This window comes from Aquarana catesbeiana, linkage group LG08, assembly GCF_042186555.1.
Source record: "Aquarana catesbeiana isolate 2022-GZ linkage group LG08, ASM4218655v1, whole genome shotgun sequence".
NCBI classification, from domain to species: Eukaryota; Metazoa; Chordata; class Amphibia; order Anura; family Ranidae; genus Aquarana; species Aquarana catesbeiana.
In genome coordinates, this window is record NC_133331.1 from 289077272 (window position 1) to 289090995 (window position 13724).

At 45.2% G+C, this 13724-nt stretch overlaps 1 protein-coding gene across 1 annotated transcript in view; it reads right to left on the minus strand.

The window, feature by feature from the left end:
* The window catches only part of LOC141106784 (uncharacterized), a 70377-nt gene extending 57878 nt beyond the window's left edge, over nt 1–12499 (minus strand). Inside the window, exons 1-9 of the mRNA XM_073597712.1 lie at nt 12415–12499; nt 11138–11264; nt 10443–10577; nt 10233–10356; nt 10019–10116; nt 9705–9932; nt 9461–9599; nt 6967–8420; nt 3255–3267 (exon numbers count right to left, since the gene is read on the minus strand). Of these exons, the coding sequence (XP_073453813.1) occupies nt 3255–3267; nt 6967–8420; nt 9461–9599; nt 9705–9932; nt 10019–10116; nt 10233–10356; nt 10443–10577; nt 11138–11221 (2275 nt within the window). The 5' untranslated portion in view covers nt 11222–11264; nt 12415–12499. The remainder of the gene's footprint in view (nt 1–3254; nt 3268–6966; nt 8421–9460; nt 9600–9704; nt 9933–10018; nt 10117–10232; nt 10357–10442; nt 10578–11137; nt 11265–12414) is intronic.
* Between the last annotated feature and the right edge of the window lie 1225 nt (nt 12500–13724).

The window sequence follows — 13724 nt, forward strand, 5'->3', positions numbered from 1 at the left end:
ACATTCTGCAGCTGTTATCTCCCGGCCCACTCTCCAAAGCTCAGCTGTCTGGGCCTTTTTCAGCACATCTGCAGCAGATCACACTGTTGCTATCTGCAAACTGTTTCTCAGGCACATCAAACATGGCAAAAACACCAACCATTTGGGTACCACATGCCTAACAAGGCATTTAAAGTCCAACCACTCAGCCTGTTGACAAGAGCAACTACTGTAAAAGCCTCATAAAAGGAGCATAAATCTATCCCTCCTCCTCCTCCTTACCCACTTCAGTCTGCCCCTGCTATACTGAGTCATTACCTCTCAGCAGCCTCCACTGACAGGGATGATGGTATAGCACAGGTTGTCCCAGGTCCTAGCAGCACATCTGCCAGAAGCACACCACCAGCTGTAGACTGTAGCTGGCAAATTTCTTTGCCCCATCTGCTGCAGCGGAAAAAAAAATTCAGTCCCTGCCACCCACATGCCCAGCGTCTAAATGCAAGCTTGTCAAAGCTGTTGACCCTCCAACTTCTGCCTTTCAGCCTGGTGGATTCTGCCCCCTTCTGTGAATTTGCACAATGTTCTGTACCACAATGGCAGGTTCCTAGTCGCTACTACTTTTCACGTAAGGCCGTTCCATCTCTCTACCATCACGTGGAAGAGAATGTTCTGGCATCATTGGGCAAGGCAGTCAGCCGTAAAAAAACACCTTAAGTGCTGACACGTGGTCCAGCAAGCATGGGCAGGGATGATATATTTTGTTCACAGCACACAGGGTAACGCTGCTTGCAACTCAAAAGGATGCAGGACAGGGCTCGGTGCAGCAGCTTGTTGTGCCCCCACATCTCCATACAGCTGGTGGTGATGATGCCAGACCTTAGAGCTCTACCCCCTCCTCCTCCGCCACCTCCATGCCCTTCTCTGCAGAATTGTCCTATGAACATCAGGTACCCCCTAAGCGTTCAAAGGGCTATTCCATGAGTCAGACTAAAAGGTGCCATGCAGTGCTTCAGCTGATGTGTTTAGGGGACGGGAACCACACCGGAGCAGAGATTCTTGCAGCTCTGCAGGGACAGGACCAGAGGTGGTTCACACCACGCCAGCTGGAGCCAGGAATGGTGGTGTCCGATAATGACTCAAACCTCCTGTCAGCCCTTAGACATGGAAAGTTGACACATGTGCCATGCCTGGCACATGTCCTCAATTTGGTGGTGCAGCATTTCCTAAGTACGTACCCAGGGTTGCAAGATTACTAAGACAGGCCAGAAGAGTCTGTAGCCATTTCAGACGGTCATACACAGCCAGTGCTCGGTTGGCTGAAATTCAGTGGGAATTACACCTGCCCATAAACCGCCTGATTCGTGACATGCCCACCAGGTGGACTTGGTAATGCTGCAGCGGCTATACATGCATCAGAGGACTGTCAACGAGTACCTGTGCCAGTACGGCACGACAACAGGCTCAGGCCGCCTCGGCTTTTTTTCCCTATGCCAATTGCTGCTGATGAAGGATGCATGCACTGTACTGTGACCATTTGAGGAGGCCACAAGGATGGTGAGCTGTGACAATGCATGTATCAGTGACACAATCCCAGTTGTGTTCCTGCTGGAGCAGACTCTGCATGGCATTATGGACAGTGCACTCGAAGTAGAGCAGCGGGAGGATAAGGAGGACTTCCTTTCCTCTCAAGGCCTGCTTTATGCAGACACCATTCTTGCGACGCCACAGAACACACAGGAGGAGGATGATGGCAGCTTTGGAGGCATTGATACTCTAATCCTCAGTGACCATGAGGACTCTGCTTCTCATGCCTCTTCAAAGCCTGCAAAAGGACGAGGGTATAACGTGTCCATTATCCCCGTGCTATTGAATGCAGCAAAAAGCAAAATCCCGAAAAAATGGCAGAAGGTCGAAGGCCCTAAGATCAGTGATTGGTTCCTAAGAGTACAGGAAACGTATAATTTAGAGAAAAGGGCAATAGATCCTCCAAATAGGGAGCAAGAGACAGTGGGAGGTAGATGTGCAAGTTGGGTGGCCTTTAAGAAGTCTGCGAGGTATGCTGAGAAGAGGCTGAATTAATTTGACACCAGCTGGGCAGGCGAGGCGAAGGTACCTGGTCGGAGATATAAGAGAAGAGTCTGCGGGGTGGGGAGGGGGGGTTTGGTTTAGTGGGGAGGTGGGTGGGGGAGGTTAGGGGATATGAGGGGAGGTGTCATTGTATAGGTGTATGATTAAATGTTATTTTTTGTATGGATATATATATAATTTAAATAAAGATTTAAAAAAAAAAAAAAAGGGGGAGGATGATGGCAGCTTTGGAGGCATTGATACTCTAATCCTCAGTGACCACGAGGACTCTGCTTCTCATGCCTCCCTCATTCTTCAAAGCCTGCAAAAGGACCCTATAATTTGTGGCATCAAGGCAAGGGATTTCTATTGGTTCGCAACCCTACTTGACCACCATTACAAAGGGAAAGTCTGGGAACTCCTCCTGCCCTCACAGACAGACCAGAGGATGAAAAATCTCGGGCACACCTTAAAGAGGAGTTTATTTAATGCCTTTCCAGACTCTGGTAGGTTACAGTCTCATGGAAAAGCTAGTTTTGAGACTTCTGTTGGTCAAGAAAGGAGTGGTGGAGAAGGGGGCCACCTCGGTGATGCATTTCAAAAGGGCTGTCAGCTACCACATCCTATTGGAATCGTCTGCATCATCTGGTGGGAGATTAGCTAGGGGCGAAAACAGACTTGGAGAGCTTTCCAGTTGATGATCCACTGGGTTATGAGAATAGACCACTGCCCAGAACTTGTCCAGCATGCAATTGAGCTGCAGGGCTGCCCTGCATCCAGCGTGCTTTCTGAACAGTCATTCCATGCTGAGGGAGGTTTTGTGACAGATAAAAGAGCACGTCAGTCCACAGACTCCATTGACCGGTTGACATTTATCAAAATGAATCATTCCTGGATTAGCAGCAGCTATTAAGCCCCTGATGCTGACGTTGCCGATTAAGTGTTTTTGGGGTGTGGAATACATGCAAAACTGTCTAGGCTGCCTAGCTTTGTGGGTGTTGATTTTATCCTGAAGAGATTTTTTGGTATAGGTTGAATGGGCACAATTAAGACCCAAGGATCAATATTTCCACGTGTGTTTGACAGGTGCATATCATTTCAAATTTTGAAAGCAAGGCCAATTATTGCATTCATCAAGAGTACCTCTATAGGGTCACAGCGTGAAGGCACCACAGACACCCAAAGCCCAATTTTTCCACACCTGTTACTTCTTACCAAAGTCTACGAAAAAGACACAAGAATTTATCCAAAAAATCTCTAACCTTGTTCCGAGTGCACTAAATTTCGGCCTCATCACACAGTCTGGCTCCCCAAGTTGTTTATAAAAAAAAAGAAAGCCTGCAGGGAAAATGTTTTTTTTTTTTGTGTTTATAAATGGCATTATTGCTGCAGCAGGTTCTATACATGATACAGATGTGCTACTTTACAGGCAGACTAAGTCGACTCCCCCCCCCCCCCCCCAGGCACTACAGTTAAAGGAATTTTCCATTTTTATTATTTTACTTTAAGCATCAATCAATAAATCACTGCTCATTTAAAAATTATCTTCTTTTACAAACTTTTTTTTCATTGATACATGTCCCCCAGGGCAGTACCTGGACTCTCATATCCTTTGTATGCTCAATTACTTACATATAAACCTTCCAAATGGGCACATTTGATTTTTCCAGTTCAGGTCCCATAGACTTTAATGGGATTAGTTGTTCAGCTCCGAAATTTTGCAGGGGGTGTTCAGCCCAACTCTACTTCCCATCTTTAAAACAGCGTCTCCTGACATTTAGGGGTCTATTTATAAAACTTTTGCATAGTAATTCCCCCAGTGAAATTGCATTTACGTTTCTTCTGTGCGAACGGAGGCAAAGAATAAATGTTATTAGACAATTTGGTGGTCAAATGTTTTCGATTGATTTAAAATGGAAAATACCCCTTTTGACCACTAGCTAGAACTAATCCCTAAGATAATTATCACCATCTTGAGGCCAAATGTTATATTTTCTGTTTAAATCAACGGTTGGTTTAATTAACCTACAGTGGGGAAAATAATGATTTGATCCCTTGCAGATTGTGTAAGTTTGCCCACTTACAAAGAAATTAAGTGTCTATAATTTTTATCATAGGTTTATTTTAAATGATATATACAGAATATCAACCAAAAATCCAGAAAAAAACACGATAAAAATATTATAAATGGAGTTGCAGTTGGGTAAAATAAGTATGTAATCCCCAAGCAAAACATTACTTGGTGGAGAAACACTTGTTGGCAAGCACAGAGTTGGTGGCCAGGTTTGCACACATCTCAGGAGGGATTTTGAACCCTTCTTCTTTACAGATCTTCTCTAAATCCGTAAGGTTTTTGGGCAACTTCAATTTTCAGCTCTCTCCACAAATGTTCTATAGGATTAAGGTCTGGAGACTGGCTAGGCCACTCCATGACCTTAATGTGCTTCATCTTGAGCCACTCCTTTGTTGCCTTGGTGGTATGTTTTGGGTCATTGTCATGCTGGAAGACCCATCCACGACCCATCTTCAGTGTTCTGGCTGAGGGAAGACGGTTCTCATCCAAGATTTTACAATACATGGCCCTGGCCATTGGCCCCTCAATGCGGCAAAGTTGGTCTGTACCTTTAGCAGAGAAACAGCCCTAAAGCATAATGTTTCCACCCGCGTGCTTGACTGTAGGGATGGTGTTCTTAGGGCAAAAGTCAGCATTTTTCTTCCTCCAAACACGGCGAGTTTCCCTCCTCAAGAAGGCACATGTACAGTCATGCCAATGAACATCTTAATGATTCAGAGAAGGATTGGGGAAGTGCTGTGGTCAGATGAGACCAAAATTGAGCTGTTTGGCATTAACTCGACTCACTATGTTTGGAGAAATAAAAATGCTGACTATGACCCAAAGAACACCCAAGCACGGAGGTGGAAACATGATGCTTTGGGGCTGTTTCTCTACTAAAGGCACAGGCCCACTTTGCCGCATTAAGAGGTCAAAGGACGGGGCCACGTATTGTAAAATCTTGGATGAGAACCTTCTTCCTTCAGCTAGAACACTGAAGATGGGTCCAGGATGGGTCGTCCAGCATAACAATGACCCAAAATATACCACCAAGACAACAAAATAGTGGCTCAAGAAAAAGCACATTAAGGTCATGTAGTGGCCTAGCCAGTCTCCAGACCTTAATCCTATAGAAAATTTATGGAGGGAGCTGAAACTTCGAGTTACCAAGCGAGTGCCAAGAAACTTCCTTAACGATTTAGAGAAGACCTGTAAAGAAGAGTGGACCAAAATCCATCCTGAGATGTGTGCAAACCTGGTCACCGACTACAAATGTCTTACCTCTGTGATTGCCAACAAGGGTTTCTCCACCAACTGCTAAGTCATGTTTTGCTTGGAGATCAAATACTTATTTTACTTACTGAACTGCAACTTTATTTATAGCATTTATGTTATTTTCTGTATTTTTGGCTGATATTCTGTCTCTATCATATACAATACACCTATATAGACCCTTCATTTCTGTGTAAGTGGGCAAACTTACACAATCTGCAGGGGATCAAATAATTTTTCCCCCCCACTGTATGTTCTTCAATGTCTACTGTACTCATAAGTACATGATAATGATACTTCTGTTATTTGTATGAGACCATGACTGACATAGTAAACAAAGGGGTCTATTTACAAAAAATTTGTTGGAAGAATGAGACAACCATTTGCCGATCTGTGATAAATTCTGGCTGTAATTTATTTAATACAGTGATCGTCAGCTCCATCGAGCGGCCATAATGAGGAATTATTCCTGAGATACCTCCACCAGAAACAATAGTGCAATTCTGAATTATTGCCACTAGATGGAGCCAATGACCATAGGAAATCATTGTATTAAATAAAGTACGACCAACATTCATAGCGGCTCAGTGAATGTGCGTCACATTTGTTGAACTATTTTTTTTTTAAACAGACCTGTAAGTGTTTGTGAAATCTTCCACCACAAAATGTACTCAGCCAACGAGAGGTAATGACTCCATTTTTTTTTCCAAAGGCCTAGAGGACCGCCTTTTAAGTGGTGGGGTTAACGCGTTTCGTCCTGAAAGACGACTTGAGAAAACAGACCTCTTGCAAGAGTTTACACCACTAAATGTACTCAGCCAATAAAAGGTAATGACTCCATTTTTATTTTCAAAGGCCTAGAGGACTGCCTTTTAAGTGGTGGGGTTAACGTGTTTCGCCCTGAAAGACAACTTGAGAAAACAGACCTCTTGCAAGAATTTACACCACAAAATGTACTCAGCCAATGAGAGGTAATGACTCCATTTTTATTTTTCTCCTGCTATCAATGGCCAACACGGTACAACACTTCATCCATGTCTTTGGTGATCTCTGATCTCCTTATCAACTGTTTCTTACATGATGAAGATCAGCCATGGAGTATATCTAAGGTGTATATCAGGGTGTGCTTCTTCCCCACATGTCCAGCAACATTCATATACAAGACATTTCCCACACTCAAGACACTAATACACCTCGAGGGTTGTGTGGGATCCCTGATGTACAGGAAGACAGGACTTCAGTGAGGAACAATTCCCTCACTCAGAAGAGAGAGGGTTTTGGGACTTTAAATGAGGAGTGCATGAAAGGACTCAAGGATAGGACAGTGTAATACGGATGTGTTTACTAGTCTAAAACACCCAGCAGAGCATGCATTTTAAAGTACATACATAATAGTAAACATGTAAAAAGCATGATGCAAAAAACCATAAACATAGTAAAACGACTTATTCCTCGCATTGCTAAAAAATCCTCCCATGAGGGGAAACACTGAAACCGAGGTAGGTCCTAAAGTTGAATCATATTGCATCTGTGTATGCCCGACGCGTTTCATGGCGTGATTGCCAATCTTCAGGGGCGGATGCATTCCCTCACTCAGGACAGGAACGTGGCTTCTCCCCCGTGTGAAATCGCTGATGTCTGTAAAGACTTGACTTCTGTGAAAAACATTTCCCGCACTCAGGACAGGGATGTGGCTTCTCTCCCGTGTGAGAGCTCTGATGTCTGTAAAGTTCGGACTTCTGTGGAAAACATTTCCCGCACTCAGGACAGGAATACGGCTTCTCACCCGTGTGAGATCTCTGATGTGTGTAAAGATGGGTCCTTTGCGTAAAGCATTTCCCACACTCAAGACAGAAATACGGCTTCTCCCCCGTGTGAGATCTCAGATGTGTGTAAAGATGTGACTTCCTTGAAAAACATTTCCCACACTCAGGACAGGAAAACGGCTTCTCACCTGTGTGAGACCTCTGGTGCCTGTAAAGATAGAACTTCCTTGAAAAACATTTTGCACACTCAGGACAGGAATACGGCTTCTCACCCGTGTGAGATCTCTGATGTCTGACGAGATGTTCCTTCCTTGAAAAACATTTCCCGCACTCAGGACAAGAGGAATGAGACTTCTCCCCCATGTGAGATCTCTGATGTGTGACAAGTTCTGATTTTTGTACAAAACATTTCCCGCACTCAGAACAGGAATACGGCTTCTCGCCTGTGTGCAATCTCTGATGTCTGTAAAGATTTGAAATTCTTGAATAACATTTTCCACATTCAGAACAGGGATATGGCGTCTCACCCTTGTGATATCTCAGATGTGTGGAAAGCTGGGACGCTGTTAAACAAACTCTCCCACACTCAGGACAGGAATGTGACTTCTCACCTGTGTGGGTTATTTTATGCTCATTAAGTTTGGGCTTAAATCGGAAACACTTCCCACACTCCGTACAGGAAAACCTCTTATCTGTTGGAAAGATGGCACTGTCCCTCATGGTCTGAGGTTCCTCAGGATAAGAGGAATACGATGGTCCGGCACCGTCCCGCACAGTCTGAGGTTCCTCAGGATAAGAGGAATACGATGGTCCGGCACCGTCCCGCACAGTCTGAGGTTCCTCAGGATAAGAGGAATACGATGGTCCGGCACCGTCCCTCACAGTCTGAGGTTCCTCAGGATAAGAGGAATACGATGGTCCGGCACCGTCCCGCACAGTCTGAGGTTCCTCAGGATAAGAGGAATACGATGGTCCGGCACCGTCCCGCACAGTCTGAGGTTCCTCAGGATAAGAGGAATACGATGGTCCGGCACCGTCCCTCACAGTCTGAGGTTCCTCAGGATAAGAGGAATACGATGGTCCGGCACCGTCCCTCACAGTCTGAGGTTCCTCAGGATAAGAGGAATACGATGGTCCATCTACACTGTGTGGTGCCGGATGGACATTTGAGGTAGTCGGGTTTTCTCCTGGACTATACTGTGTGATGTCCTCATCTTCTACTTTACAGTCTGGAGACAAAGTGAGACAATCCTCTGAGGTTTTCCTCATCTCCCGTCCATCTACTAAAATAGAAATAAAAAGATTATTACTAGACATGAGCAGATTGGTTCCCCTAAACTAGGACTCCGCCCACATCAGGCAGCTTTGTCTCTGAGGATCTTACAATTCCCCCCTCAAGATAACTAGTAAATGGGTCCTCTGATCTCCTACCAGTTCATTTCTTTATTCATGGACCTTAGTCAGAGAGTGAGGAAACAACGAGAACTGTCTTTTATAGGAGTGACAGTGATGAAGGTATTATAGGACGAGTGTCCCCACCCCCTCTATCACTCTTTGCCATCTTCCCAACACAAGAAGTCCTGCAGTAGGTAGAGGGCAGAGAGCAAAAGTCAGGACTATGTAATGTACAACATATTGTATAAGATACAGCAGATAGGACTATATAGTATCAGAATTATGTATGTACAACATAGAGTATATAGTGCAGGGGTCAGGAGTATGAATGTACAATATAGAGTATATAGTGCAGGGCTTTGGACTACATCATTTGCAATGTATATTGTCAACTATAAAAGTCAGGACTCATAATATTGGTATTCAGTAATCAGTGTAACCTAAATGTTTACTGGAGACAAGTTGCAGAGGTCCCACACCGCTGCCTCCCATCTCCTGAGACTGCACTCAGTGACTTGGGTCTGAGACTATACAGACATATCCCTCCACCCGGCACAGCCAGCAAACAACAGAGCAAGTAATCCCGGGAGAATGGCAAAGATAGAGATCCTGCTATACCCTGGCATGGGGCAGAAGACCCAAGTTGCATACCCCAGGTGTCTAGGTCAAGCAACGCTTTTGGTAAAAATCAACATTTTGCTGCCAGCTGAACCCCAGAATCTCCATAAATCCAGTCTAGATACATAAATTGTGTCTGCAGCACAGAGAAGGAAAATTATCTGAGAGAAATACAGGAATACAGGATGGGGAACCCAGCTCAGGAAAGTGACCAGGGTATTACAGGCTGATATCACCCAGTCCCTCCCCTACTCTAGACCAATCAGTGAGCAGTATAGGTGGAGGAATGTATTTAGTGTTAATGACCCACCTGTGCTGATCTCTGTAGGAGTGTCCTCTATAAATGTCCCCGTTATTCCATCCTCCTCCATAGACTGCTGATCATCCCTCACATACGTCTCTTCTTCTTCTGCTTTAACTTCAACTTTTATATCTATCAGATCTTCACCCTAAACCAAAAAGTTATAAAAAAAGATCTGCTGCTATCACATACTATAATTAAATCCATAGATTGTCTCCACGAGTCCATGTTCTAGATGCTCCGAACTACCAACCTTGTAACAGTGAGGGGTGGTGTGATCTTCCTGTGTGGAATCCCGGGAATACAGAGGACGGGGACATCTCTCTGGTGGGTTTCTGTAGCTGGATGACTCCACCGTGGTGTCCTGGTACAGATCTGTGTGTCCTTTTAGATATACAGATTCCTTCATCACCCCATCTTCATCATCCTCCTCTTTTATCTCTTCTTTAACCTCAACTTTAGAATCTCTCAGGTTTCCACTCTAAATGTAAAATAAAAATGACATTCATTGTAACAATGCAGATAATGTACAGATCCTAATACTATCAGTGATTGTTCCTCATCTACCTGATGATGGTGAGGGATGGTGTGATCTTCCTGTGTGGAATCCCGGGAATATAGAGGACGGGGACATCTCTCTGGTGGGTTCCCATTACTGGATCCATCTGTAGGAAACACACACACTGACTGAATACATTGTTTCTATGTGTTTATCAGATGATGGGGGATCTAGGTGGACCCTCCGTACTGCTCTCTCCTTTACAATAAAGTCTCCTCTTACCCGGTGATGTGAGGGGCGGCTGATTGTCCATCATGACGTCCTTGTAGAGATCCTTGTGTCCTTCTAAATACTCCCACTCCTCCATGGAGAAATAGACAGTGACATCCTGACACCTTATAGGAACCTGACACACACAATGATACAGTCACCATCCAGACACAACCCTTGTCTGTTACTGGATAATGTCCCAGAATTCCCAGCACCGCTCACCTCTCCTGTCAGCAGCTCCATCATCTTCTTGGTGACTTCTAGAATCTTCTCCATGTTGTGTCTCTCAGGTTTTAGGGAGTCACATGGAGGCACTGTGATGGTCATATGAGCACCTGACTTCAGAAGAGGAAATCTCTGTATTGGAGAACCAATAGGAATATCATGTAAGAATCCCAGAATCCTCCTCACCTCTCCGGTCAGGTCTGTGTTTTATTATTAGAGAGAAGATTGATGTCATGTGACCTCCCAGAATCCTCCTCACCTCTCTGGTCAGGTCTGTGTTTTATTAATAGAGATAAGAGTGATGTCATGTGACCTCCCAGAATCCTCCTCACCTCTCCGGTCAGGTCTGTGTTTTATTAATAGAGATAAGAGTGATGTCATGTGACCTCCCAGAATCCTCCTCACCTCTCCGGTCAGGTCTGTGTTTTATTAATAGAGATAAGAGTGATGTCATGTGACCTCCCAGAATCCTCACCTCTCCAGTCAGGTCTGTGTTTTATTAATAGAGATAAGAGTGATGTCATGTGACCTCCCAGAATCCTCCTCACCTCTCCAGTCAGGTTTGTTCTATTAATAGAGATAAGAGTGATGTCATGTGACCTCCCAGAATCCTCCTCACCTCTCCGGTCAGGTCTGTGTTTTATTAATAGAGATAAGAGTGATGTCATGTGACCTCCCAGAATCCTCCTCACCTCTCCGGTCAGCAGGTAGATGATCTCCAGGGTGAGGTTTAGTATCCTCTCAGTCATGTGACTCCGGTCCTCCTCCATCCTCATTGGTCATCAATTGATCTATAAAGATCTTTTTGTAGGCAGATAACTTCGGGAAATGAAAGTAAGAATTATTTGGATGGTGTTGGCCACACAATATCAGGATGTGGATGTGAGGGGGGTAATAGGAGGGTCGTTGTACATTTAAGAACTATTGCCCCCATTGGCACATTTTTATTTTAGATTGTTTAGAGTCGGGGAAGTATTCTGTTCTCTTCCCTCCAATGGCAGCCCTGTGTGGGTAGGAGGAGAACAGCAGGGGCGAGGGATTTGCTCTTTTTGTTGCCAAGTATACTTTAAAGAGAAGTAAAGTTTTTTTTTTTGTAGTTTCATACATACCTCGGTGGATGCTGCATCTGTCCCCCGGCGCCTCTACACTGAGGACCTGAGCGATCGAACACCACCGATCACTCAGTTTTCTCACAGAGAGCTGCAGACTGTCAGTGAAAGCTCTCTGCTCTGCCCCCTCATTGCTCGCCGGAGTGCTGGGCTGTGGAGCGGCCGTCTCAGGCTCTCAGCCGCTCACTGAGAGGCTGAGACGGGTGTCAGTCCAGGTACCTGGCGGATCGAGGCTCCGTGGTCGGGACGACGCGGTGCCTAAACTGACATTGGTGACGTCAGCAGAGAGCGGACTTCATTCCCTTTTTGCTGAAAACGGGTCACAGGAGTGTAAAACGATTTGCACTCCTGTAATCCATAGGAGAAGTACAGCCAAACGATCTTTGGCTGTATTTCTCCTTTTAGTATCCAGGACATTGTACAGAGTGGCAGTTGGTTCCTGGAGCTCTGCGTTCCAGCAACAGGCACTGCCAGAGCCTGTTTTATTGGAAGGTATTGCACTGCATCATTTTGTTGGCCACATATTGTAATGATTGCCCATTGGCTGCCTATGTAGTGTAATAATTGCCCTTTGTAGGCCATGTATGGTCAGGATGGTCATTGTCTTGTCTATTTATTGTCAGTGCTGTTTGTTTAGAGGAACATATTACTAGTATTTATCTCCAAAATGAAGAGAATGTTCCAGACCCATAAGTGGGGAAATGTTCTGACCCTGAATGGGGTTAATCTAGGTTTCCACACTATATATGTGTGTATCATCATCTGCTGGGGATAAAAGACGTCACAGTGACTATGGAGGAAGAGGACGGAACATGACGGGGGGGGTTACTGGGTGTAAATAGAAAATAATATCTTATTACCTCCTCTCCTGCCAGTTCCAGCAATGTCTCCCCTATACTTCCTCCAGACTCACCTCTCACCCGGAACTTCCTGTCTGTACCTGACATCACTTCCTGTTTTCCATAGAGACTTCCTGTCTGGGTAGAAGTGAGATCACCCCCTTGTGGAGATCCGAGGAACTGCAGAAACTCCTCATAGTGTGAACACGGCCTTGTGCTGTGTGTGAATGTACTGTATATCGTTATAGATGGGTCATCTCCACTCCCACCAAGGGGGATAGAAATATTTTACTGCCTAGTCCAGCCTTCCAGGGCCAAAGGTTAATGGGTTTCAGGGTAATGAACAATTTCTGTCTCTTAGTCAGCTCGGTCTGGTTGTGTGGATGAATGCCAGAACATTAGCCTGTTCTTACCCCTGTTCTATAGGAGCTGAAAATCATATATAGAAGCGGCTTCTAAATATGACAACATCCCGCTATCACTGATTCCCAATGGAACACCCACAGTGCTCCTTAGATACCACTGACATCACAGGGAATCTCCACCTTTTTGCTTAAAGATACCAGTAATATCACTGCCTAAATATGGCCAGTTGGCCACTGGCTCTTTTTTGGAATGACATTGACCAAACATGGCCATATTTGATCAATGATGTCACCACTACCCCCACCCCTTACCTTATATAGCGGAGGATAGCTCAGGGGGATGCCAATTGGCTAAGTGTACCATCAGGATAGGTTGTGTGTACTTAGTTGTCATTTTTGTTTGTTGGTGAGTGGGCGGGTTGCTGGCACATTTTTTGTGAATTATTTTTTTCTTAATAAAGAACTTTGGGTGTCATTATTTCTAGGTTAGACCTTTTTTTTTATTGAATGAGTACCCCATACTCATGTGTGAGGGGTGGTATCTGAGGGCCCCCTTATTATTAAAAGGGGCTTTAAGATTCATAAAAGCCCCTGGCTAGCAGACCCCCACATCCACCTGCCAGTGTTGTGAGGATGAGGCCCTTGTCCTCATCAATATGGGGTCATGGTGGTATGCCAGGAGGGACCTCCTAAAAAAGCACCTTCCTTTGTTGAGGGCATGATGTGGCCTGGTATGGTTTGGGGGGGGCATGCTTGTCCCTCCCTGTTGAGGGCATGTGGCCTGGTATGGTTTGGGGGGGTGCATGCTTGTCCCTCCCTGTTGAGGGCATGTGGCCTGGTATGGTTTGGGGGGGGCACATCTTTTCCCTCCTTGTTGAGGGCATGTGGCCTGGTTTGGTTTGGGGGGGCACATGCTTATACCTCCCTGTTGAAGGCATGTGGCCTGGTATGGTTTGGGGGGCACAT